This window comes from Trichechus manatus, unplaced genomic scaffold, assembly GCF_000243295.1.
Source record: "Trichechus manatus latirostris isolate Lorelei unplaced genomic scaffold, TriManLat1.0 scaffold00002, whole genome shotgun sequence".
Lineage (NCBI taxonomy): Eukaryota > Metazoa > Chordata > Mammalia > Sirenia > Trichechidae > Trichechus > Trichechus manatus.
In genome coordinates this window covers 37,256,695-37,283,123 of record NW_004443938.1, presented here as the reverse complement: position 1 = coordinate 37,283,123, position 26,429 = coordinate 37,256,695, and the positions used below count along the sequence as shown (strand labels likewise).

At 38.4% G+C, this 26,429-nt stretch overlaps 1 protein-coding gene across 2 annotated transcripts in view; it reads left to right on the top strand.

Moving 5' to 3' along the window:
* PDE7B (phosphodiesterase 7B) overlaps nucleotides 1-26,429 on the top strand; it is a 375,050-nt gene that overhangs the window by 327,392 nt on the left and 21,229 nt on the right. For both annotated transcript variants that reach the window (XM_004368891.2, XM_023729894.1), the window contains 5 exons: nucleotides 8,946-9,097; nucleotides 11,109-11,172; nucleotides 13,103-13,198; nucleotides 15,710-15,810; nucleotides 17,383-17,514. In XM_004368891.2, coding sequence (XP_004368948.1) covers nucleotides 8,946-9,097; nucleotides 11,109-11,172; nucleotides 13,103-13,198; nucleotides 15,710-15,810; nucleotides 17,383-17,514 — 545 coding nt within the window. The remainder of the gene's footprint in view (nucleotides 1-8,945; nucleotides 9,098-11,108; nucleotides 11,173-13,102; nucleotides 13,199-15,709; nucleotides 15,811-17,382; nucleotides 17,515-26,429) is intronic.

The window sequence follows — 26,429 nt, the reverse complement described above, 5'->3', positions numbered from 1 at the left end:
TATGAGAAGATTTTATTGGCTGGATTTATTTTTCTAATGAATAATTTTTACACTTTCTGAGCTTATACTCCAAAGATGCAAGACAGGGCCAGGACAAGGGTAAGGCCAGTGAGGCACTGGCTTCAGGCACAAAATTTAAGGGGCAACAAAATATTTAGTAACCAAGATAAATAATATTCTAATGCAATATTTTTTAAAATCAAAATTAAGGCAAGAAACTCAGGAGAAACAAAATATCAAAATTTTAAAGAAAGAAAGTATCAGGAGAGATCTGCGTTCTGCCATATTGTTGGACTATTTCCCTAAGGTAGGAAAAAAAAAAAAAAAAGATGGGAAAGGAAAGAATCTTGCTGTTTTCTTCTTTATGTTTAAGGACAAAATGTATCTAAACTTAATATCTCCAGATCATAGTATTGTTAGATTAGTAACACTTTAGTCAAAATGATAATTTTAGTGAATAAAAAATAAGAAGAAGAAAAGTCGTTGCCGTCGAGTTGATTTCATAGGGTGAACTGCCCCATAGGGTTTACAAGGCTGTATTGTTTACAGGAGCAGATCGCCAGGTCTTTTCTCCCGTGGAACTGCTGGTGGGTTCAAATTGCCAATTTTCAGTTAGCAGCCAAGCACTTAACCACTGCGTCACCAGGGCTCCTTAATTTTAGTGAACAGAAACCATTATTTCCCAGCACCTACATTTACCATACGTAACTTAACCCTGGTGGCGTAGTGGTTAAGAGCTACGGCTGCTCACCAAAAAGTGGGCAGTTCAAATCCACCAGATGCTGCTTGGAAACTCTATGGGGCCGTTCTATGCTGTCCTATAGGATCGCTATGAGTCGTAATCGACTCGATGGCAATGGGTGTAACTTAATTTAAATGCCATTATCTTAACCATGAATCAGCTTAAAGTATTATACCATTTGGAAAGCTAAATGAAAATTTAAAAAAGAAATAATCCATGATTTCAGTTTGCTATTCTTTTGGCATATTACCATCATTCAGGATTACCTTGTTTGCTTCTGATTCTATTACATTAATACTAGTACACTCTCAGCTACAGAGGAGATTTCCTTGTAGCATTTTAGAAAGGAGGACTTTTCATAAAATATAAAACTGAAACCGATCATTGTATGGATATTTGCTTTATATAACAGAGGAACCACTGATTTCATTTATTTATTGAACTAATTGATTTCATTCTATCTACAACTATTACCATATTTTCTTTGCTCCCTTGTGTAGCAAAACTTAGAAAGAGTTGTCAATACTTGATATTGTTTCAAATTTCTCTCTCCTGCTATCTCTCTTTTCTTAAACTCTTTCTTATAAAATCATTTAAAAGGTATAGAAAATTGGAAAGAATAGAACAAAGAACACTCTTCTATCCTTCACACAAATGCACCGTTATATTTTGCCATATCTGCCTTACCACTGTATATTTTTTCTGAACCTCTTGATAATTAGTTGCATACATCGTGCCCCTTTATCTCTAAATATTTCAGTATGTGTTTTATAAGAACGGGGCCTTCTTTCATATAACTACAATTCAATTATCAAATTCATAAAATGTACAGCTATACTATAATCTCCTATAAGTCCATATCCAAATTTCACAAATTGTCCCAACAATGTTTATGAAAATTTTTCCTCTAGTCCAGAATCCAATTCAGGATCATGCATTGCATTTAGTTGCATTATTTCTTTGGTATCTGTTATTATAAAATAATGCATCAGGCTCTCTTTTTCATGACACTGACATTTTTGAAGAGTACACAGGCCAATTGTTTTGCAGTGGCCTTCAATGTGCTTTATTGTGATGTTTCCTCTTTATTAGGTTCAGATGTGCAGTTTGAGAAGGAACACAACATACATGATGTTGTATCCTCAGGGTATTACATCAGGAAGCACCTAATGTCAGTATCTCCCATCCTAGACAGGGTTAACTGTGATTACTTGGTGAAGATAGTGCCCCACTCTGGATCTGTCCACTGAAAAGCTACCGTTTTTCACTTTCCAATTAATATGTAGTCCATAAGAGATACTTTAAGACTACATAATTATCCTGTTACTTTTTAAATTCTCATTTAATTTTAGCATCTATTGATAATTTTTGTCTGAATCAGTTATTACTATGATGGTTACAAAATAGTGAAATTCTAACTCTATTATTTTTCCACATTCATTGGTTGGCACTCTCTCCAAGGAAGAGCTTTTCCTTCTACTTATTTATTTACTTACCATCAGTACGGAGTCATGGATTTTTATTTCAGTCAATGGTTTATAATCCATTCTCCCATTATTCATTTTCATGGTCAAATTTTCTGATATTTGGTCAGAGGGATACCCTTCAACTTGTCTCCTCTGTCATTTTTAAATGATCCCACCACTTTTTGATGTCCCCCTTATTTTCTAGCATAATAAGATGTTACAGTGTGTCTTGTACTTTCTTCACCCCAGCCCTAGAATCAGCCATTTCACCAAAGAGGTCCGGTACCTTTTAATGGGAAATCATTTTTAGAAATCAAAATCTGAGCGCTGTATGTGGTCATCGTTACCAGGGTATTGCTTTCCGACATGCAATAAAATGCCCTTGTTCTAAGGGTACAGCTCCATGAATCTTGACAAATTTATAGGCCCATGGTGAATTCTCAGTCTTCATTGCACCTAACCTATTAGCATCATTTGATACTGGTAATCACACCATCCGCCTAGCAATACAATCTTCACTAGTCTTTCAGGAAATGATATACTCCTGGTTTTCTTTTTACCTCGTGGGACATCCGTCTCAGTCTCCTTTGCTTTTTCCTACTCTTCTCTGTACGCTTTTAATGTTGAAGTGCCCCAAAACTTAATGTCTGGTTTGTTTGCTTTTTTCCTCAATTACGTTGTTGTTGTTAGGTGCCATTGAGTCTGTTCTGACACATAGCGACCTCATGCAAAATACAACAAAACTGCACCATCCTCACAATCGTTGCTGTGTTTGAGCCCATTGTTGCAGTCACTGTGTCAGTCCATCTCATTGAGGATCTTTCTCTTTTCCACTGGCCCTCTACCAAGTGTGATGTCCTTCTGCAGGGACTGGTCCCTCCTGATAACATGTCCACAGTACATAAGACAAAGTTTCACCATCCTGCCTTTAAGGAGCATTCTGGCTATACTTTCTCCAAGACAGATTTGTTTGTTCTTCTGGCAGTCCATGGCATATTCAATATTCTTCACCAACACCGTAATTCAAATCCATCAATTCTTCTTCAGTCTTCCGTATTCATTGTTCTGCTTTTGTACGCATATGAGGCAATTGAAAATATGATGGGTTGGGTCAGGTACACCTTAGTCCTCAAGGTGATGTCTTTGCTTTTTAATACCTTAAAGGGGTCTTTTGCAGAAAGTTTGCCCAGTGCAATGTGTTGTTTAATTTATTGACCACTGCTTCCTTGGGCGTTGATGGTGGACCCAAGTAAAATGAAATCCTTGACAGCCTCAAGCTTTTCTCTGTTTTTCATGATGTTGTTTATTGAACCAGTTGTGAGGATTTTTGTTTTCTTTATGTTAAAATGTAATCCATACTGAGGACTGTAGACTTTGATCTTCATCAATAAGTGCTTCAGGTCCTCTTCACTTTCAGCAAGCAAGGTTGTGTCATCTGCATATCACAGGTTGTTAATGTCTTCCTCCAACCCTGAAGCCATGTTCTTCTTCCTATAGTTCAACTTCTCAGATTATTTGCTCACAGTAGAGATTGAATAAGTGTGGTGAAAGGATACAACCTTCATGCACATCTTTCCTGATTTTAAACCACACAGTATCCCCTTGTTCTATTCGAATAACTACTTCCTGGTCTATGTACAGGTTCCTCATAACCACAATTAAGTGTTCTGGAATTCCCATTCTTTGTAACGTTATCCATAATTTGTTATGATAAAAACAATCGAATGCCTTTGCATAGTCAATAAAACACAGGTAAACATCTTTCTGGTATTCTCTACTTTCAGCCAAGATCCATCTGACATTAGCAATGATATCTCTCATTCCACGTCCTCTTCTGGATCAGGATGAATTTCAAGAAGTTCGCTGTCAATGTATTGCTGCAAACCTTTTTGAATTGTCTTCAGCAAAATTTTTCTTCTGCGTGGTACTAATGATATTTTTCAATAATTTCTGCATTCTGTTGGATCATCTCTCTTTGGACTGGGCGCATATACGGATCTCTTCTAGTCGATTGGCCAGATAGCTGTCTTCCAAATTTCTTAGCATAGATGAGTGAGCCCTTCCAGTTCTGCATCCATTTGTTGAAATATCTCAGTTGGTATTCTGTCAATTCCTGGAGCCTTGTTCTTCACCAAATCCTTTAGTGCAGCTTGGACTTCTTCCTTCAGTATCATCTCTTGATCATATGCTACCTCCTGAAATGTTTGAACATCAACCAAAAAGATTATTTTTGGTACAGTGACTGTATGTATTCCTTCCTCTTCTTTTGATGCTTCCTGTGTCATTCAATATTTTCCCTGTAGAATCCTTCAGTATTGCGACTCCAGGTTTGAATTTTCTTCAGTTCTTTCAGCTTGAGAAATGCCGAGAGTGTTCTTCCCTCTTGGTGTTTGCACATTTCATTACAATACTTTACTTTGTCTTCTGGAGCTATCATATGAAATCTTCTGTTCAGCTCTTTTACTTCATCATTTCCTCTGTTCTCTTTAGCTACTCTATGTTCAGGAGCAAGTTTCAGAGTCTCTTCTGACATCCAGTTTGGTCTTTTCTTTCTTTCCAGTCTTTTAAATGACCTTTTGCTTTCTTCATGTATGATGTGCTTGATGTCATTCCACAACTCATCTGGTCTTCAGTCATTAGTGTTCAATGCGTCAAATCTTTTATTCAGATGGTCTCTAAATTCAGGTGGGATATACCCAAAGTTGTACTTTGGCTCTCGTGGGCTTGTTTTAATTTTCTTCAATTTCACCTTGAACTTACCTATGAGCAATTGATGGTCTGTTCCGCAGTCGGCCCCTGGCTTTGCTCTTACTGATGATATTGAGCTTCTCCATCGTCTCTTTCTACAGATGTAGTTGATTTGATTCCTGTGTATTCCATCTGGTGAGGTCCAGGTTTATGATGCTCAAAAATGGTATTTCCAATGAATAAATTATTGGTCTTGCAAAATTGTATCATGTGATCTCCCTCATCATTTCTATCACCAAGGCCATATTTTTCAACTATTAATGCTTCTTCTTTGTTTCCAACTTTCGCATTCCAATCACCAGTAATTATTAATGCATCTTGATTGCATGTTTGATCAATTTCAGACCGCAGAAGTTGGTAAAAATCGTCAATTTCTTCATCTTTGGCATTAGTGGCTGGTGCGTAAATTTGAATAATAGTGATTTTAACTGGTCTCCCTTGTAGGTGTATGGATATTTTCCTGTCACAGTCAACATTGTACTTCAGGATAGATCTTGAAATGTACTTTCTGACATTACATGTGATGCTGTTGCTCTGCAATTTGTCATTTTCGGCATAGTAGACAATATGACTATCCAATTCAAAATGGCCAATACCAGTCCATTTCAGTTCACTAACGCTTAGGGTGTCTATCTTCAAACATTCCATTTCATTTTGTCGACTTCCAATCTTCCTAGATTCATACTTCATACATTCCACGTTCTGATTATTAAAGGATGTTTGCAGCTGTTTCTTCTCATTTTGAGTTTTGCCACATTAGCAAATGAAGGTCCCAAAAGCTTTACTCCATCCACATCTTTAAGGTTGACTCTACTGTGAGGTCGCTATGAGTCAGAATAGACTCAACGGCAATGGATTTTTTTTTTCTACTTTGAGGAGGCAGCTCTTCCCCAGTCGTATTTTGAGTGTCTTCCAACCCAAGAGGCTCATCTTCCAGCACTATACCAGACAGTGTTCATCTGCTATTCATAAGATTTTCACTGGTCAATTTTTTTGAAGTAGATCTCCAGGTCCTTCTTCCTAGTCTGTCTTAGTCTGGAAGCTCCACTGAAACCTATCCACCAAGGGTGACCCTGCTAGTATTTGAAATACTCGTGTTATAGCTTCCAGCATCACAGCAGCATGTAAGCCACCACAGTACGACAAACTGACAAACGAGTGGTGGTATATGTAGATGATATATATAATACAGCCCTGGTGGCACAATGGTTAAGCACTCAACTGCTAACTGAAACGTTGGTGGTTCAAACCAACAGCTGCTCTGAGGGAGAAAAGACCTAGCAATCTGCTCCCATAAGAATTACAGCCTAGGAAACCCTATGGGGCAGTTCTTCTCTGTCATATAGGGTCGCTATGAGTCAAAATTGACTCAACGGCACACAACAACAACAATCTTTACAGAAGCACATCATCAGGTCTTTCTCCCCTGGAGCCACTGGGTGAGTTTGAGCCACCAACATTTTAGTTAGAGTTGAGCACTTAACCATCGTACTACCAGGACTCCTTACACTAACCCAGTCTTCTCCCCCCAAACCAAAACCAAACCCATTGCCATCAAGTCAATCCCAACTCATAGCAACCCTATAGGACAGAGTAGAACTGCCCCATAGGGTTTCCAAGGCTGTAAATCTTCATAGAAGCAGACCATCACATCTTTCTCCCACAGAGTAGCTGGTAGGTTTGACCCAATGACCTATTGGTTAACCACCGAACACTTAACCAATGTGTCACCAGGGCTCCCTCTTCTTCTCCCCCAAGGTCTGGATTTTATAGCTCACTTTCTACTTGGCATATTCAACTGAATCTCTAGTAGATAGCCAAATACATGTATAAAATTAAAATCCACCCTGATCTGCTCCATCTACAGCCTTCTCCATCTCAGGTGCTGGCAGCTTCATTCTCTCAGTTTTTCAAGCCAAGCACTTGGCAGCATCCAAACTGTATTCAGAATCCCACCACTTTCACTCCCTCCGCTGCTTACTTCTGTGTTCTGAGACACCATCATCTCTTCCTGGATTATTTCAATAGCTTCTGAACTGGTCTCACTGTGTCAAGCCTTATTCCTACAATCTGTTCTCAGCACAGCAGCTAGGATGCCTCTTTTAAAGTGAAAGTGTTATTAGGTCACTCTTCTGCTTTAATCTTGCAGTGGCCCTGCATTTCATTCAGAGTCCAGCCCAAGTCCTTGTGATGGCCTGCAATGCTCTACGTAATTTTTATGCCTCACTTACCTCTGAGCCCTCATCTCCCATTCCTCTCCCCTTTTTTCTCCTCTGTAGCCACACTGAACTCCTACTGTTTCCCCCACATGCCAGCACACCAGGCATGCTCCCACTTTAGGGTCTTCATTCTATAGCTGGTTCCTCCATATGGGAAGTGTTTTCCCAGATAGCTGCTTGGCCAGCTCCCTCATCTCCTTCCAATTTTGATCAAAATTGCACCCTCTAATGAGCCAATTCTGACCGTCCCCAACACAAAACTCCTGACCCCCGTTCCCTGATTTCCTTTTTTTCCCTCAAACCACTTATTCTAACCCATCATATAATCTATTTACTTTTTATGTTTATTGTTTATTATCTATCTCTCTCCTAGTAGAACGTAAGCTCCATGAGGGCAAGGATTTTTGTTTTGCTCGCTGAAGTATCCCAGACATATACAACAGTGCCCACCCCATAGTAGTCACTATTTATTTATTTAGCTATCTATTTATTTATTTTGATAAATGAATGAACCACTTTATTCTGAACTTTGAGTGAGAACCCATCAGTAGAATAGAGTCCACATATTTTAATATTGGTGTGTGCCTAAACACCCAATTTCAGTTGTACTCCACTTATCTCAGTATGTACTTGTTTGCCTCTTTCCACACATGAAATCTAGATCTCTTTTAAAATAAAAATAATTTTTAATCAGGCAGCATTTCCAGAGAACAGTGTGTTTTGCTTGTCCTAAATTATACCTTTGCATGTATAATACCAACTAAGTAATGAACTGATTTGGTTAATTCACTGCCACTGGGGAGTGCCACATTGCTAAGGAGGCTCCTGCCCATTGTTTTCTTTGCTTCTGGCATTCACGGTGATTTTCAGTCCCATAGAGAAAAAGGGGAGATGGGAAGAGGAATGAAATAAACCAAAATTACTTTATATATGAGCTGTTTGTTTTCCTACTAGACTGTTAAATTGACTCCAGATCCAAAATTGGCAGCGAATGTCACTTATATGACCCTAGAGTGATTCATAGAATTTCATCTGAGATAAAACATACCTTGACAAACACTCAAATAATGTACTTGGGGTCTATCTGGAAAATAGCCATGATGTCAACAGTCAAGTTTTGAAAGGCACATGTGACATGAGTATTAAAATACCTCTACTGACAAGATCAGATTTTTATGGCCACCAGTAATAGAGAATAAAATAAAATAAAATAAAATAAAATCTCTCTGCTTCGTGTTGGGGAATCTAGGTCATTTTTGTGCCAAGATTATTGATTTCTTTGCCACTGATTTTCCTGGAACATTAGGAAACGTTTTCTTTATGCCTGATATGATGTATTCTCAACGTTTCTAATTCCTGTGAAGGATTTGATGAAACTAGAGAAAACGTAGGATGAGAACCTCGTCTAAGTAGTTGAGCCTCAGGTCCAATATAGCAGAAGAAACATAATTGTTCATTTTATATGCAAGCAGAAGTATAAGCAATTCACTTGTTATGATACCAGCATCATTAATAATAAAATGAAGTTTTTAGTTCATATATTTCATGTCTTCCAAAATTATGTTCAAAACGTCTTGACATTTTAATAAACACAAAGCGTAAGGAATACCATTTTTATTCTACAATAATTTCAAATGTAGAGTTAAATAGACTATTTAAGAAAGTACAGAGAACGTCTTTTTTTCTCTCCTTTTTAATACATCATATTTTTATATAAAGGAAAATAATTTTTTTAATATATAAACTTCTGGATTTGATTACTTTCCATAGATACAACACACTCAGGGGAAATTGGCACCAAGAAAAAGGTGAAAAGACTGTTAAGCTTTCAAAGATACTTCCATGCATCAAGGCTGCTTCGTGGAATTATACCACAAGCTCCTCTCCACCTGCTGGATGAAGACTACCTGGGACAAGCGAGGGTGAGCCAGTTACACTTTTGTCTCCTCACAGCAGGACAGTGGCCAAAAGCATGAGCCCCAACCACCTGGGTGTGAAGCCTACTTCTACAATAGAGGAGCTCTGTGACTCTGGGCTAGGTACTCAACAAGGCTGGACTTCTTCCTCACAATATAAAATAAAGTGAATAGAAATACCCACCTCCTAGTGTTGATACAAGGATAAATGAAGTAAAGCATATTTACATGCTTAATATACTCATGCCTAGCACATACTACCTATTTTCATTTTTATAAACACATTCGCACAAGACTAAGTAAAGTAGAATGCTGGACTGGTAGATCACCAATGAGAGTACAACTAAACTTTTTAAGTCATTGAATTATCTTATTGGACTAACTACCCTGAAATGCTCCCAATAACTGTCAGCTGTTTCACTTTGGGCTAATAATATGGTGCATTATCCTTTTTACAGTGTTTTATTAATTCAAATAACTTTTACTAATTTTACAATTATTTGTGCAGTACATCAATCTGGATGGGGTGGAAATTAATGTGTGACACTTTAAAAGAAGTTTTCGTGTTATCTCTAGCCCAAAGTGACAAAGGAATTTAAATTTCAAGACTAAACTGCCCCAGTTTAAACAGAAGTCAAAGTTAGTATCTAATAGTTTATATGCTAAGCAATATTATACTATCTAAATCCTATTAAGAAATATATACTATCATAACAACCAACAACAACCAGTTACCACTGAGTCAATTCTGACTCATGGCAACCCCATGTGTTTCAGAGTAGAGCTATGCTCCATAGGGTTTTCAATGGCTGATTCTTTGGAAGTAGATCACCAGGTCTTTCTTCCAAGGTACCTCTGGGTGGATTCGAACCACCAACCTTTTGTTTAGCTGCCGAACACTTAACCGTTTGCGCCAGCAGCAGGTAATGACAGAAGCACTAATTCCCAGCATCAGATCTACAAAAAGGGGAAAAAATAACAACCCCTAGGCCTGAGATTGAATGTTTGTTTGTTTGCTTGCTTGCTTGTTTGTTTGGAGAAAAGCAAAACTAACCTCCCCTACCACCAGAGGGTGCGTGAGAGAGCACTGCTCTGCCTTTAGGATTGTAAGACATGGGTAAAATGCTCACCCAATCTAGACCTCAGAAATAACCTGCTATCTCTTCATTTTCACGCAAAGTGAAGGCCTTTCTGTGTGATGCCAAGGACTTTGGATATTATGGTAGGACACAGGGAAACCATTCAGAGGCAGGAAAAGGTCTTTTCTCGAGTCAATAACTATGGGAAGAAAGGAAGGCGCAGTAACAGGAACTATAATGGGGTAGAATCAACAACTGGAACTTTATGTCTAAAACTAAGAGTTAATATCACCTAATTCTAAGAATGGTGTATCTAAAAAAAATAAGAAGAAGAAGATAATAAACCTGCATTGGACAGGAGGTCTTTATTCTATATTTTCTATTGCCCACCTTTCTATTTCCTGTGTGTTACAGTGGTTAATTACGAATTCAGTCCACACAGAGCACATTACTGTGGTCAGCAATCATTTTGACCTCTTTTTTTTACATTTTGAGAAAACCTCCTTCCTTAAGTGGATAGCAGTTTGTGACAGAGACTTTACTAACCTAACATGTTCATGCTTACTGTGTACTTTCCATTCTAAGTACTTTCCATGTATTACCTTATTTAATCCTCACAACAACCCCCTCAGTAGATAATATTATCAGCTGTATTGTCCAGATTAGGAAACTGAGGGTACAGGAAGGTTAAGGAACTTGCCCAAGATCCCTCAGTTAGTAAAAGGCATGGCTGGCATTGGACCAGGCGATCTAATTCTAGAGCTCATACCCTTATACACTGGTGTTATTAAGATTTGTTTTGCTATAACCAATAGTACGTAGAGAGTAGTATGCTACTATTTTCAACTTTCTGATTGTTTAATTCACTGTGTCTCAAAGTCAATGTTTGTGTCTCCGATATGATTCATTTGAGTGCCGTTGTCTGTTTGCCTTTTCAGCATATGCTCTCCAAAGTGGGAATGTGGGATTTTGACATTTTCTTGTTTGATCGCTTGACAAATGGTAAGTCACCCAAAAGAACTCTCTCCCTAAAATACACACCATAAAGTGGGATTAATTTCATGAAAAACAAAATTTATTTTTAAACACTCTGTTATTCTCTCTTTCTTCTTCCTCCTCTTTCATAAATCTAAAGTCAATTTGAAAAGCACCAGGGCAAAGGAAAGTTAATTCTAGTGAAGACTGAAGACTGAATTTGGCCTTAGAATCTTAAGGCAGTTTCCTTCTGACCGTGATGATCCCAAAGGAATTTAAAACCACAGATTTGATTCTTTCCTTGCAGAATACTCTGGCCACATCCAAAAGTAGGAAGTTCATTGTTGGTCAATGAAAACTAGGAACACAAGAGCACATCTGATTGGCCCTGACTCTTGCAAGGCGGAGAGCTGGTGCACTTTATTTATTGAGCTGAATCAGCCCCGTTGCAGGTATCATTCAGATACATTTGGCATCAGAGGAAAATGAACATGGAGGAGGGAGTGTAAAAGCTTAGGCTGCAGTGAAAGGAAAAAGTAGACATTCGCACTAGTTTTGCTTTTTAAATTTTTGTGTCTCTAGAGGCTTTCTTTCAGAAAATAATAAAATCGTATTATATTTGTATCTGCCCATTAAACGAAAGCTGATGAGTTTAGGAAACCAATGAAAGAGATTACATTTAATGCTGAGCTTTTTATGTCCCACCATCTACCAGACTTTGCTTTAAATCATTATAGATGGTTTTCTACCATTCTATTATTTAGCAAATAATGTGTGTTTGAGAGAGATACAGCCTAAGACTAAGAAACATAGCTTTACACTGTGGAAAGCCAACTAGACCACATAGGGATTGACTTCATAATCTTACTTTTCACTTTGCTCAAATCAACTGGTAAATGAAATTAACTGTTAACCAAATGAACTTGTTAAATGATATTTGCTAAACAAGAATATTATCATGGCTCTCATACAAATATAAAATGAACATATGTCAAAGATTTTTACTTAATTATTTAGAGATCCAGTAAGATGCTACAACAGGTTCAAAGGTGAATTCAAAGAACTGCAAATACGTAAGCAATAAGAAATGCGGAAATGAATTTGTAAGTAGCTGCAAAACACTGATGGGGTGGGAATTGATTATATTTCCACCTGACTAAATTTGTTTGCATGTTCATGGACATGAATCGATTTAGAGAGTTGTGAAGTAGCTCATAGACAATGAAATTTGCAGAGACCCATAGAATCAGGTAACCTGGAAGAGTATGCTTAGTCAACATCTAGTTTTCCATTAAAGACATCCAGTCATCTGTCTGGCCCACTTCCAAGTCTTCATAAACTCTCTAATGCTTTTTAAGTTCAAAATCATTATTCTTAAATAAACAGCATTTCTTGAACACTCCCAAGTTATTACAGCTTCAGTTTTGCATCACTGTAGGCTTGATTATAAAATATCTTATGGTCAAATCTCTACATAGGTAATTTTTTCATCGGAAAAATAGACTATGAAATTTAGCAATGTGAATATTAAGCAATGTGGTGGCTTAGAAACCCCTGTAAATGTAAGAAACGATTAAAAATGACTTAAGGAACATCTCAAGTCACTGTTAAGTTATATTGAATGTATGTGTATGTATAATGCACACACACGTGTGCATATATATATATACATATATATATATGTATATTCTGTATATACCCTGACACCTCAGTAGTAGGCAGACTCCTTATAATTCTTCAGTATAAGGAGAATGTCTGAGCTGACTTTACTTATACAAAAAAAGAGAAAACCTAGGACCAGATTATAGTAATAATATCATCTATATTTGAATAATTTCAAATCCAAAGGGGGAAAAAATAATTATATCAGAGAAGCTTCATTACAGAATCGTATTGCCAATCTTGATATTTTAATAGTGATGAAAATGAGTTAATGCAGGTGACTGTTTTCCTATAGGGAACAGCTTGGTAACACTGCTGTGCCACCTCTTCAACACCCACGGGCTCATTCACCACTTCAAGTTAGATATGGTGACCTTACACAGGTTTTTAGGTAAGTTCCTTCTTCCATATCCCTACTCCCTCCCATGAAGAATGGCAGCCCATCATACTCTTTTAATATAAAGCTACAGGGACCATAGCATGGTGGATGAAGACCTCAAATTAATCTTAAATTATTTCATCTTGATTTTAAAACATGGCTTTCCTATTTTAAATCACTGAAAAATTGATTGCTTACAATAGAAGAAGGCTATGTATACAAGAAAAACTAGAGCATACAACTAGTCCCATATTTACAAAACCCCAGCAGGATATGCCTCAAATAATTCTCATCTGAACATGAGTTGTTGAAAATCTTCAATAAAATTTTATTATAAATAATAACCACCATTAGTGTAGCAACCTCTATGCGTAGAGTATTTTCAGTATGTTATTTCTAGCTGGAGTCCCTGAGTGGTACAAATAGTTAATGTGCTTGGCTGCTATCTGAAAGGTTGGTGGATTGAGTCCACCCAGAGGGACCTTGGAAGAAAGGTCTAGTGATCTACTTCTGAAAAATCAGCCACTGAAAACCCTATGGAGCACAGTTCTGCTCTGACACACATGGGGTTGCCATGAGTCGGAATCGACTCAACAGCGACTGGTTTGGGTTTTTTGCTTTGTTTCTAGCTGTTCCAACAGCCCTTCAAGTTGGACATTTTATCACCAGTTAGCCCACAGTTAAGGAAAGGTACAAAGAAGTTGTGTAACACGCCCAAGATCACACAGCTAATAAGCCTCAATTATAGCCCAGGTCTGTCTGACTTGAAAGTCCGCCATCTTTCCACTCCATTCCACCATCACTCCATCAAATGGCAGCACCAGTATCTTATTTGACTTTGCGTACATTCTTATTCATCTGCCAGGGAATGATCCAGGGCACATTTTTAATTACCAAATGGCTTCCCTCTGCCACTTAGCATATTTTTGCTTCTTTAACACGGCTGTGCTTTGAATTTGGAAGCTCACTTAATGCCATCATCAGGAAAATAACAGTTACGATGATAACAACAGCAGCAACAACAACCAGGCTTATATGGTGCTTACAAATGCTGGGAACTCCTCTAAGGACTTACATATATTAGCATATTTAATCCTTACAGCAACCATATGGGTTCAAACTTATTACTATCCCCATTTTATAGTGAGGGATACTGAGGAAACTTGCCGTTAAGTAACTTGCCCAACACAGATAAGTGATAAAGCCAGTATTTACAAATAATTGCAAAATAAACCCGCTGAATAAAAGGGATCTGAGACAGAACAGAAATATTTTAGACTAACCACAGCATGACTTTTTTCCAGAAACACAAATAACCTCAAGTTGATTATACTTAGATTTAGCAGACTGATGGCCATGAATGGGACTAATTTTGGTTTGTCTTAAGAGGGAGAGGAGTCCCTGGGTGGTGCAAACAGTTAATGCACTCGGCTGCTAACTGAAAGGTTTGAGGTTCAAGTCCACCCAGAGGCACTGTGGAAGAAAGGCCTGTTGATCTACTTCCGAAATATCAGCCACTGAAAATCCTATGGAGCATAGTTCTACTCTAACACCCATGGGGTCGTCATGAATCAGGGTTGCCATGAGTCAGGGTCGACTCAACAGCAACTGATAAAGAGGAAAAACACAGATACTTTGGACACATGTATACCCAGACAACATGTAAAGAATGCAAAAATTTGATGAGCAAAATTAACACCAGAATCCAGAGCCAACTGCATAGCATGAGCTGAGCGAATATGGCCCCAGTTACAAATCTGGATATTCTAAACACACTGACTGCAATATATTGCATCCTAAGCACTGCATTTGTTACTTACTAGTGGCTAGTGGCTTCTGTAAACAGCAAACCAAAGTTGTCTTTATTATGTCTGCACTTGGTTCCAAGAGTACTTTTTGCCTTGCAATAGATTGAAGGGACGTGATAGATGATAACTTAACCTGAATATGGTAGAAACAATCCAAAACGCCTTAGCTGGATCAGTGCAGTACTTTGAATTCCTGCCTGAGGAAGCCCCAGATTTATTTTGATCAGTATTCGTTAATCCAATACTCATCAATCCAGTGATTTGTTAAATCAGTCTTTGAATATCAGTAGTCTGATGCTACTGGGGCTCTTTGAAAGGAAACCTTATTTATAGCATATTATTCATAAATTGCAGCAAACTTAAATAATTAGCCTATAGTGTGAAATAAAGTTCTCCTTTTTCTACATATTTATTTTCTCTCTGAATGCAAGCCTTCATGAATGCCAAAAGGGGCGATTTATGAAGGGGATGAGGAATCCCAAGGGCCTCATAAAACCTTTGCGTCTTTCTCCCCTCTGCTCTCCCCCTCCTCTCCACTAAAAACAGCCTAGTAGAACTGCCAAGCTTGCAAGCTATGTTCCTTTTTAAAGGGTCTCCAGGCTACATATTTGGGAGGCACTGATCTTTTTAAGCAAAAATCACCCTCAATAAATGTGAGCTCGTATGCCCTTCATTTTTTGGTTTTAGCTGATTAGGTTATCCGTTTGCCTCCTAGTCATGGTTCAAGAAGATTACCACAGCCAAAACCCATATCATAATGCTGTCCATGCAGCAGATGTCACTCAGGCCATGCACTGCTACCTGAAGGAGCCAAAGGTAAGGCAAGGCCCAGCCGCCTCCTCAGCCATCTGGAAATGCCAAGAAAACTATCTGTTGGGCTCCCAAATCACTCATCATATCAGTGTAACATTATTATGGGCCACTCATAATATGAATGCAAGTTATTTATGTTAAAGTTCTAGTATCAACTCTAAATATTATATAATACTTTACGAAAGCGGATGTAAATCTTCTGAGGTTTTCTTTCATATTCTTTCATTTTTTTCAAGGCTGCATTAGGACAAATACAACCCTCTCTGTGACAATCTACATCTTAGATGTCTTCAACAGTCCCAAGAACTGGCTGGGTGCCTTAGACCTCTGCCACAGATGGCACCAGCCCTGAATTTTATTGTGAAAAATTTCCCACCTCATCATTTTTGATTGTCACATCAAATCAAAACTCAAGCTCCATTTACTACAGAACCAGCTGACTCAGGGACCAGGAGAATCATGAACATCAAAGACCTGATACAATAAACCAATCAACATTAAAAATTAAAAGCATAATAATCTCTCAAAATCTAGGCAGTTCTTAGCTGCACAAAACTTGGCTGGGATAACATGTAGGATGAGTTTTATTAAGATTTTTGAAAAATGACATTCCCAGTCCAAGACTATTTAGTTCAGTCAATTCTAAATCAACCACTGAATACACAGATGCCAGACATGCATTCTCAGGCCAGAGCTGGGTAGATGCTTCATTCCTGTAAAATATCCCAATGGTATTTTTTAATCTCTAAGTTGTCTGGATGTTATATCACACAGTCATGTTTTTAAATTAGTACTGGATTTCTGTCTCCCTGTTTGTTTTCCTAGCTAACCAAAAAAAAATCACAAATTCTCACATATCCCCCCACTATTAATTACACACTGAAGAAATAGGCAGATTTTACAATTCGGTCCACTCTGATTTCCTATTTAAAGAAGTGGAAATGATATATTGGATCATTGAAATACAAAAATAATTTTTTTAAGTGTGCCATCACTTAAGGAGCCCTGGTGGTGGAGTGGTTAAGCGCACAGCTGCTAACCAAAAGGTCGGCAGTTTGAACCCTCTAGCCACTTTGCTGGAGAAAGATGTGGCAGTCTGCTTCTGTAAAGATTACAGTCTTGGAAACCCTCTGGTGCAGTTCTACTCTGTCTTACAGGGTCACATTGAGTCAGAATGAATGAATCCATCACTTTGGCTTCAGCTTTTCCCTTTATTTATAACTTTGTCTGGGAGCAAGACTGATTTCAGACTCTGCCTTCTCCCGGCCCACCAGGTTGTAGTGTCGCCAACAAGCAATACCATTACTGCAACAAAACAAGACAGAATGGCAGTAGGAAGAGGAGAATACCTGAATGATCTCTACCACTTGAATTTACTATACTTTCCACATAGTCTTTTCTTTTTTCTTACAATTCCACGTGACTGTCATTTTACTGAATGTCTCAAAGGGTGAAAGTCTAGCTGATGGGCCTCAATAATGCCACGATGATTCATTTGGTTTGATTTTGCCAAAACGAATGCTAACCTATTTGTGGAAACACACCAATCAATCTCCCATTCTGACTTTTGAACAGCTCGCCAGCTTCCTCACGCCTCTGGACATCATGCTTGGACTGCTGGCTGCAGCAGCACACGATGTTGACCACCCTGGAGTGAACCAGCCATTTTTGATCAAAACTAACCACCACCTTGCCAGCCTATATCAGGTAAGGAAGCCCAACACAAAACCAGAGTACAGTAAATGACCTTGGGCCTAGTGCTTGAGCCTGAATCTTACCCTTGGAGTTAGCCTTCTTTCAGGTTCAGCCTCAATGATGGGGACCATATCTGAAGAGCACAGATTAGACATAGGTCCAGGATGTCCCCCAAGGGAGATCAAGTTGATTTTCAGGGATACCCTAGGAATTCAGCTTGCTCCAAAGCAGGCTTGAAATTGTCCTCAGTCAAACAGGATCCCTGACCATACTCTTTGTTGGCCTGAGAATATCTCAGTCTCGATGGAACCTATCTTGCATATAATGACCAGTTGAAGCCAGCCCTTGCAGGGTATCTATAGATGATATTTCCTGGGCACAGTCTTAATTCAGACATGTCTTTGGTGCCATTTCTGAACTATATTGGCCTTTGAGTCAGAGTTATGTTATCAAAAGCAATAGGCATACTTCTTTGCTATAAAATAGTTCAACAGCATGAATAGGTTGACCTGAAGAATTCTTAACTACAATATAGCTTCCAATATTAAACCCTATATCATAAATGAATGATTCTCAGAATTTTTAATGTGGTTCTTTGAAGACCTTCAGTTGTCATTAACAAAATCATTTCATAAAAACCAAACTCAAACCCATTGCCGTCAAGTCCATTCCGACTCATAGCGACCCTATAGGACAGAGTAGAACTGTCCTGCAGTGTTTCCAAGGCTGTAAATCTTTACGAAAGCAGACTGCCACATCTTTCTCCCACAGAGTGGCTGGTTGGTTCAAACCACTGACCTTTCAGTTAGCAGCCAAGAGCTTAGCCACTGTACCACCAGGGCTCTTTCACTTCATGCATGGGAATTATTAATCTCAATTTTAGTAGATCTCTTGAGGAAATTTAGTGCTGAAAAAATTCCTGATGGAGCCTCATAAATCGATTGCATTTTCCAAGGTTTTGCAGTTTGAGGATGCATTTATTTCCAATAAAGTACAATTGGAACATCATGAAAAGCCTTTCTCCATCCAGGTGATTAGCTTTTTTGGCACAGGTAGGAACTGGCATTCTAATGCTTATGGGTCCACCTGGCATATGTTTCGGCACCGGGCTCCCTCGGGCTGGCTGCCAGCACCTGGAGCTAGGATAGTTACAGCCACGTCGAGGGGACAGGAAGAGAGAACTAAGAAAGCATTTTGGTGAAGAGCGAAAATTTAAACAGAGTAAAATAAAAACTAAAACTACATTTTCTAAGCCGTTTTAGAAGCTAAATTCATTGCTTAAGAAAATCACGGTCATTTAACTAGAGGGAAAAGAAATGACCATCCTGAGAATCCCCAAGTATGTTTTCTATTCCTGTCAATTCTGAGCTTTTCAAATGTTTTATCAGACAAAGGAAATCAATCGACAAGGTTGGCTACTTAATCCATTCCTATATAATGTACGTGATTATACAATTCTAATTTCTCATCATTAAATAAAGCATATCAATGGAGTTTAAGAGAATACATACTCCTGCAAACTGATTTGTACATAAAAATGAAAGTCATAAAATCGTACTTTGGCAAGTATCATATAAACAATGGGTCATGAATTCTCATTTATACAGGAAGTCAGAAGGAAATATACCAGATGCTAAAGTAAAGATATAAAAACAAGAAAATAAGTGTAGAATTTAATTAATAGTGAAAAATTAAATACTCACTGCTAATTAACAGAAATTAACTCTCAAAACATACTCTAATCTACCTTGTTCAGATACTGAAGATTTTCTCAAAAAAATGGGAGACTTTCTTACTCAAAGTTTTGAAATACCTATCATTTTTAACAATTTCTATGTTAATCTATTTATTAAAAATAAATATTCCAATACAAAATTCTGTTACATTTTCAATGCAACATATCATCTTGTATATGAATATACAAGTACAAAGATGAATAAAACACCTCAGCCCTCAAACATTTGCTCAAACTCAGATTTAAAATCATAGACATAAACATACACATGTAGACACATTTTTTTTAATTTACATACTATGTATGTATGTGAGTATATATGTGTAAGTGCGTGTGTATCTTTGAAGAGTAAATACCTGTGCTATTCTTTGTACCCAAAGATGTTACTACAATATAAAACCAAAAAAACCCTGTTGCCATCAAGTCGATTCCAACTCATAGCAACCATATAGGACAGAGTAGAATTGCCCCATAGGGTTTCCAAGGAGCACCTGGTAGATGCAAACTGCCTACCTTTTGGTTAGCACCCAAACTCTTAACCACTATGCCACCAGGGTTTCCTACTACAGTATAGTGGGCTATTATTTTCCAGCAATGAACTTCTCCATCTGAAACATCTGGCCCAATCCTTGGTAAGAAAGAGAGGCATCCTTTTGATAATGACTAGGGAGAAGTTGGGACCTAGAAGTCAAAAACCACATTCAAGATGCTATCTTCATCAGTCCTCTGCTCAGCTGGTCTAACAGTCTCTTAGAGGTCAGAGATTCATGTCTTAAATTTTAAGGAGAGTGCTAAAGGCATACCAATATCACATAGCATCATAAAGAGACTTTCCATGTCCTAGAGCTGGCTAGGATAGAAGCTGAAACTTTTATCAGCCAGATTAGAACTTTACATATTAAAAGTAAAAATTATTGCAAGGACTTGAAAATAATATGAGATTTATTTCAATTCTGTTCAAAAAAATTTACAATGCCTTTATACTTGGCTATATACCATTGTTTATATAAAAAAAAACACTAGTATGATAAAGAATTCTTGTAAAAGTCAGTTCAACAAATTATATAACATTTTATTCAGCACTTAAACCTGTTACGGTGGCGTTTACTCCGACTCACAGCAACCCATGTGTATTAGAGTTGAACTGTGCTCCATAGGGTTTTCAATGTCTGATTTTTCAGAAGTAGATCACCATGCTTTCTTCTGAAGTACCGCTGGGTAGACTCAAACCACCAACCCTTTAGTTAGCAGCCAAGCACATCAGCTGTTTGTGCCACCCAGGGGGTCAACACTTAACTGTGATCCAAACACAGTGTTAAATGCTGCCTATGTACTATATTATTTAATCTTCACAATAGCCCAATGAGATGGCATTTTTATTACATATATTTTCCAGAGAGATGAAAATTGATACTTGGGAAATTCAAGTGGATTCCCTGAAAAAAACAGCTAGTTAATGACAGAGCCGGGATTAGAACTCAAGTTGTTTGTCTCCAGAGCCAAAGTGCCTAAGCACTATCTGTACTGCCTCTAAAACTCAGACTGATCACCTACTGTGTGCAAAGAACCAGTGCCCCTCCTTCAAGTGCCCCTATTCTAGGGAGGAAGACTGAGGATTACACCCAAGTGACTTACAATGGGAGAGTTTGATAATCACTCTAAAGTGTGTAACTACAAACAAAATATGATGGAGGCCAGAGGAAGAAGAGAAATGGATTCTGCAGATGATTTCTAAACAAAACCTCCAGGAGGAGGAATGTGCCTTGAAGTGTGAGTAGCATTTTGAGTAGCAGGGATGAAAGGAGGGCAGCATGAGCTGCTGGCACTTTTGGGATTGAAATCTATTTTCAATTGTTATCTCAGAATAACTGAAAATGGAATATCCCTACAGCCTTGAGCTCAGCATAGTCCTGACATCCACAGCCCCTGCTCTCAGATGAGTATCTTGGGAAGACTAAGGTTAAGTATGTGTTCTCACTTTTGTAGAAACCATAGATTAGAGAGCCAGGACATGACCTGGGTCAGAAAATCTTCACTCTGCATTAAGCTGTAGATGAAGAAGTGGCGTAACCCTACAGGTTTTCAAATTCAAGAAACAAAAATATCATGTTGCGTAATATATAAACTGAGGAAGACTGCTCACAACACATGATATTTTAAAATCTTTGGAAATGTAACCTTTTAGCCTACCAAGAGACTGTGTGGATTGAGACATGAGTAGGTTTTCAGAAACCCATATGTAAATTTTCAGATGTGCCTATGCAAATTTTTCTAGGGAAAGGATCCATAATTTACTTTCATCAGATTTTAAAGTAGATTATAGATTCAGAAAATGTTAAGAAGCATGGTGTTGAGTAAAAAAAAAAAAAAACACACACACACAAATATAAAATACATTCCCACACACAGATTTAGTCAACATGCACGCAGTAGAAAAGATGTGCCAGGAACATGAGGCTTTGTAAACACCCTGTGCGTGACTTTGCTACAATCCAGACTTACTATAAATGAGATTAAATGGAAGAGGGCTTCCTCTCTGTCCTTTTGTTAGCTGTGCCCTTTTAGTAGTAATAAATAAGAAGATCACTGCATAACGCCCAGCGTGTGCTTTTTCCCTGAGATAAAGCAGGTGGAGTGAGGGCCAGGTCAGAGGGTTCCCTCCCATTGTCTGCCGTCTGAGCTGGGCTCTTGATTGAACTGCCAACCAAGTTCAACATGAAGGCATTGAAGGCACTTCCACCAGGCACCTCTCTCATCAGACTGGAAGCAGTCCAGGCATCTAGGGGTACAGTGAGGGAAAGCAGCATGTAGGAGATAGAACGAAGAATTTTATTTTCTTCCACCCTCCAGCACACCACCCCCGCCCCAGCACCACCACACACACACACACACACACACACACACACACACACACACACACACAAATTTAAGGGTGGGATCAGCAATTGGACAAAGTAAGCTTTAAATCAGATGCAATATTGGTCATTAGAATCGTAAAAGGAATCACCCTCAGTTAGATTTAAAATTAATTTCCTTTGAAAAGAGACCAGCTACTTATTAGCTAGTGACAGAGCCACTTATATGAATAAAATAATGAATAATAAATCGTTCTGTGAAATGTATTTATTACATTCTATGATACCTTGCAAAAATTTACAATCATTTTTCTTAGTCACTTATCATGAGCACTTAGCAGAGGCCAGCATGTTCAACCATTTTTTATTCTTAATGACTCTGAAACATAAACATAAAGTTCATAGAGCCAAGAGAAATATTCCTTCCACATGGTGCCATGACCTCTACTCAAACAGGCATCTGCAAAGATGATACATCACCTCGCAATTTCTTCAGTATGAAAGGTGATTTTGGCAAGTAGTGTTAAAATTATGAAAGGGAGACTCAAATCTGATTTTTTGTTTCATAAAGTCTCTGCTGTTGATGGTTACGTGGCTGGCAGGCAGCATATCCCCGTGGCCCTGATCTGAACGTAGGCCTGCCCCATGGACATCAATCGGTGTCCACACTCTGTGCTCTCAGCTCAGTGTGTAGGACAGATGAGATCGAACAAGAGAAGTTATCTTCAAACAGGGATTAAACATGGCGGTGCCGTAGTTTCTTTAAGGGCCAAGGTCTTGTTTAGGGCTCAAGGGCCTCCTATTCCTCTGAGACCTCCAAGGCTGGAACTGTTGTAACGTTACCAAGGTGACCACTTGGCTTGTTAGGGAAGAGCCCAGCAGACTTCACTATCTCCTAGAGTTTTGCTTCTGTTTCATGAGCAATTAAAAATGAAAACACAGACTGTATTCCTGGTGTCGTTTTTCTTCCTATATCCTCTGCATTTAAAAGGTGTAATTAACTCTTATTCCTCTTGTACACCAGACTCACTTTATCAACATCATTCCAGGTATTTTCATCAAATAAAGTGTCCAAGAAATAGGAAAAACAAAAACCAAAACAGTTTAAACTTCCTTATATACAGCGACTCTACTCTGCCAGATTCTCTTTGACAAATAGTCTCTTGATTTAATTTGAAAACCTGTGTTAGTGGTTTATTAAATGCCAGATGTGTTGTTATTCAGGAACAAAAGGGTTGTTTTGTTCTTAAATTGGATAATACTTGATAACTCAGACAAAAAGGGCAATACAGCTTTCCCTTAGGGTTTTATTTTTCCCAAATTAAAATTCTAATAGGTTTTGTTGCTACAAAAGTGAATGTTTACTCTTTCCATTTTAAGATGAAGATTATTCTTAAAACAATAAGTGGTTTGAGACCCTAGAACACGTTGCCTGGTATAATGTGAAATTGCTGTGCAGATGCTTCTTAAAAGTAGACAGATGTGACACCTAATGTGGTATTCCAAAACAGTGCAGGGATTTCAATAGATATGAAAGTAGTATCAGCCCACCCTATGTTCAGATCTCTATGACCGTTGCTGATGACTTTTCTTTTTTTTTTTCAATCTCCTTTTTGCTGATACTGGTTGCTGAGCCTCTGAATAAAACCAGATGAGTCTGTAGGAGCAAAACCAAATCCCTGTTAGGAAGGACACAGCATCATTATCTAGGACTCAAGCCTGCTCACCAACAGCTGCCTCCCCTCTCCCCTGGTCCAAGACACCAACATCTTCATCCCCTCTTGCCTACACTCAGCCTTTCCTGGCTCCAACCTTTCTCTACAGTTTAGACAGAGTAAGTTTTCTAAAACTCATATCTGACCACGTGGATTCCTGCTTAAAACCCCATTGCCCTCAGGATTACCACCAAATGTCTTAACACAGTGTACAAGCTCCATGAGGACCCGATCACAATACACATTTCAGCCTCACTTCTCACTATTATTCTCCTAGCCCTCCACACATCATCCAGTCTGAACTACTTTCAGTTTCCCAAACATATCCCTCATTCCTTTACTCATGCAACAAATATTTATCGAGTGCTTAATATGTGCCAGGTTCTGGGAATAAAGAAGATGAACAAAGCAAATAAAAATCCCTGCTTTTGTTCCACTCTGTCCCATAGGGTTTCTATGAGTCAGAATCCACTGGACAAAAAAAAAATCCCTGCTTTCTAGGAGAGGAAATAGAAATACACAAAATATTTAATATATTAAACAAACAACCAAAAAATACCCATCACTGTCAAGTCAATTCCAACTCATGGCGAAACCATGTGTTACAGAGTAGAACTGAATTCCACAGCGTTTTCTTGGCTGTAATCCTTTCGGAAGCAGATCACCAGGCCTTTCTTCCGAGGTGCCACTGGGGGGGTTTGAACTGCCAACCTTTTCGTTAGTAGTCAAGCACAAACCATTTGCGCCACCCAGGGGCCTACGTAATATATTAGAAAGTGATAACTGCTAAAGATAAAAAAAAAAAAAATAGGGAAGGAGGATATAAACTGTCTCTCTTGCTTATAAGTCTTCACACACGTGCTCTTCCTTCTGCCTGGAACAATTTCCCCTACCCTACTCCTCTCTGACTCACTCACCCCTTTTTATCTTGACTTGGACATATCTTCTTCCTGAAAGTCTTCTTTTTCTCCAAAAATCTATCTTACATGCCCCTCCTATGTGATTTCACAGCCCTCTAATACTTCCCCCATCACAATATTTATCACTCTACATTGCCACTGATTGATTAGATGTCCATATGTTTGGCTGCTAACCAAAAGGTCAGCAGTTCGAATCCACCAGCTGCTCCTTGGAAACCCTATGAGGCAGTTCTACTCTGTCCTATAGAGTCGCCATGAGTCCAAATCAACTTGACAGCAACGGGTTTGTTTTGTTCTGGTTTTGGTTTTTTTGGTTTTTTTTATCCCCCATGGACTGTAAGCTTCTGGGCACCTCAGTGACTTTCTATCCTCAGTATCTGGCACAGTCTTGGTATTCAGTAGATATTCATTGGATGGTGGGAGGTTTCCTGGATGGGTAGGTAGATGGGTGGATGGATGGATGGATGAATGGATGGATGGATGGATGCCACAAGAAAGACAGAACCTGAGCAGCGCTGAGAGATCAGGCATATTGGCAACAGTGAGTATAGCAGGTACACACAGTGGCAACAGCACTTGGAGGAGGGAGACCACCAAGTCAAGATGTACACCCTCATTGTGCACTTAATAACCACTCCTGCTGATCATTACATTCTTATTACCCTACACTAAGAATATAACATGAAGAATGAGAAGCACTGATTGAAAAATTCTTTATATATAAAATAATCTTATTTGTATCTTGAAATTGACAAATGCTATCTGACATATGCTATTTCTGGAGTCAGGATCCGAACCTGACCCTGGTTATCCATGAATGAATAGTAGGAGAGAACCAATTGCTTTTAATAATTTAAAAATCTCTTTGGTTTTTGCCTAAGTCTCAAGGGTTTCACAACAGAAGACCCCAAGTCTGGCTTCTGTCAGCTATTGACCCAAAATTTAAACAGGACTCTTTTCCTTTTTACTGTCAGTTATTTAAACGTTTGCAGTTTCTGAACTTTCTGGTTTTGAAAATTAATTACTCAGTACCCATTCAACAAATATTTACTTATTTAAGTGGCACTGTGCCACATAGTGGGGCACAAAGATGAATAAGACATGCTCCTTGTTCTCAGTGGCTGTCATGGATGGTAGCAGTTTCCAGATTGGGCATGCGTACCCATGGGGATACGTGAAGACTTTCTAAGGGGTACACAGGTCTGAATAGTGCTAACAGAATCCATCTGCAAATCTTCACTTTCCACATCTCATCTTCCCTAAACTTATCTGCCTGGAATGTGCTTGCTGTGCAGCCGAGCCAGTTCTACTTTTTCATTCCCCTTTTGCAATCACCCTGTCCCCCTTTTACAAAAGAAAGGCTTACCACTTACCCATCTTGAATTGCATTACATATTGCCCTGGGTATCAAACTACCAAATGGACAATTTGAAATATTAAAGGAATGTTCTACACTTGAAGGATCATTAGCTCCTCCATCTTTCTCATAAATAGACGCATTTCCAATAAATTTTTATTTTTAAGTGTAGTTATTTTTTCAATTTAGCAACACCTGTTTTGGTCAATTAGTTACTAATAACAATTGTATCGTAAATAAAGCCGGAAAATATTTAAGACTTAGAGCCTTATGTTAGGAAAATTTGTTAAATTAAAATTTTAATTTATATATTTTTTTTGTTGCAGAGAGAAATATGATAAGGGT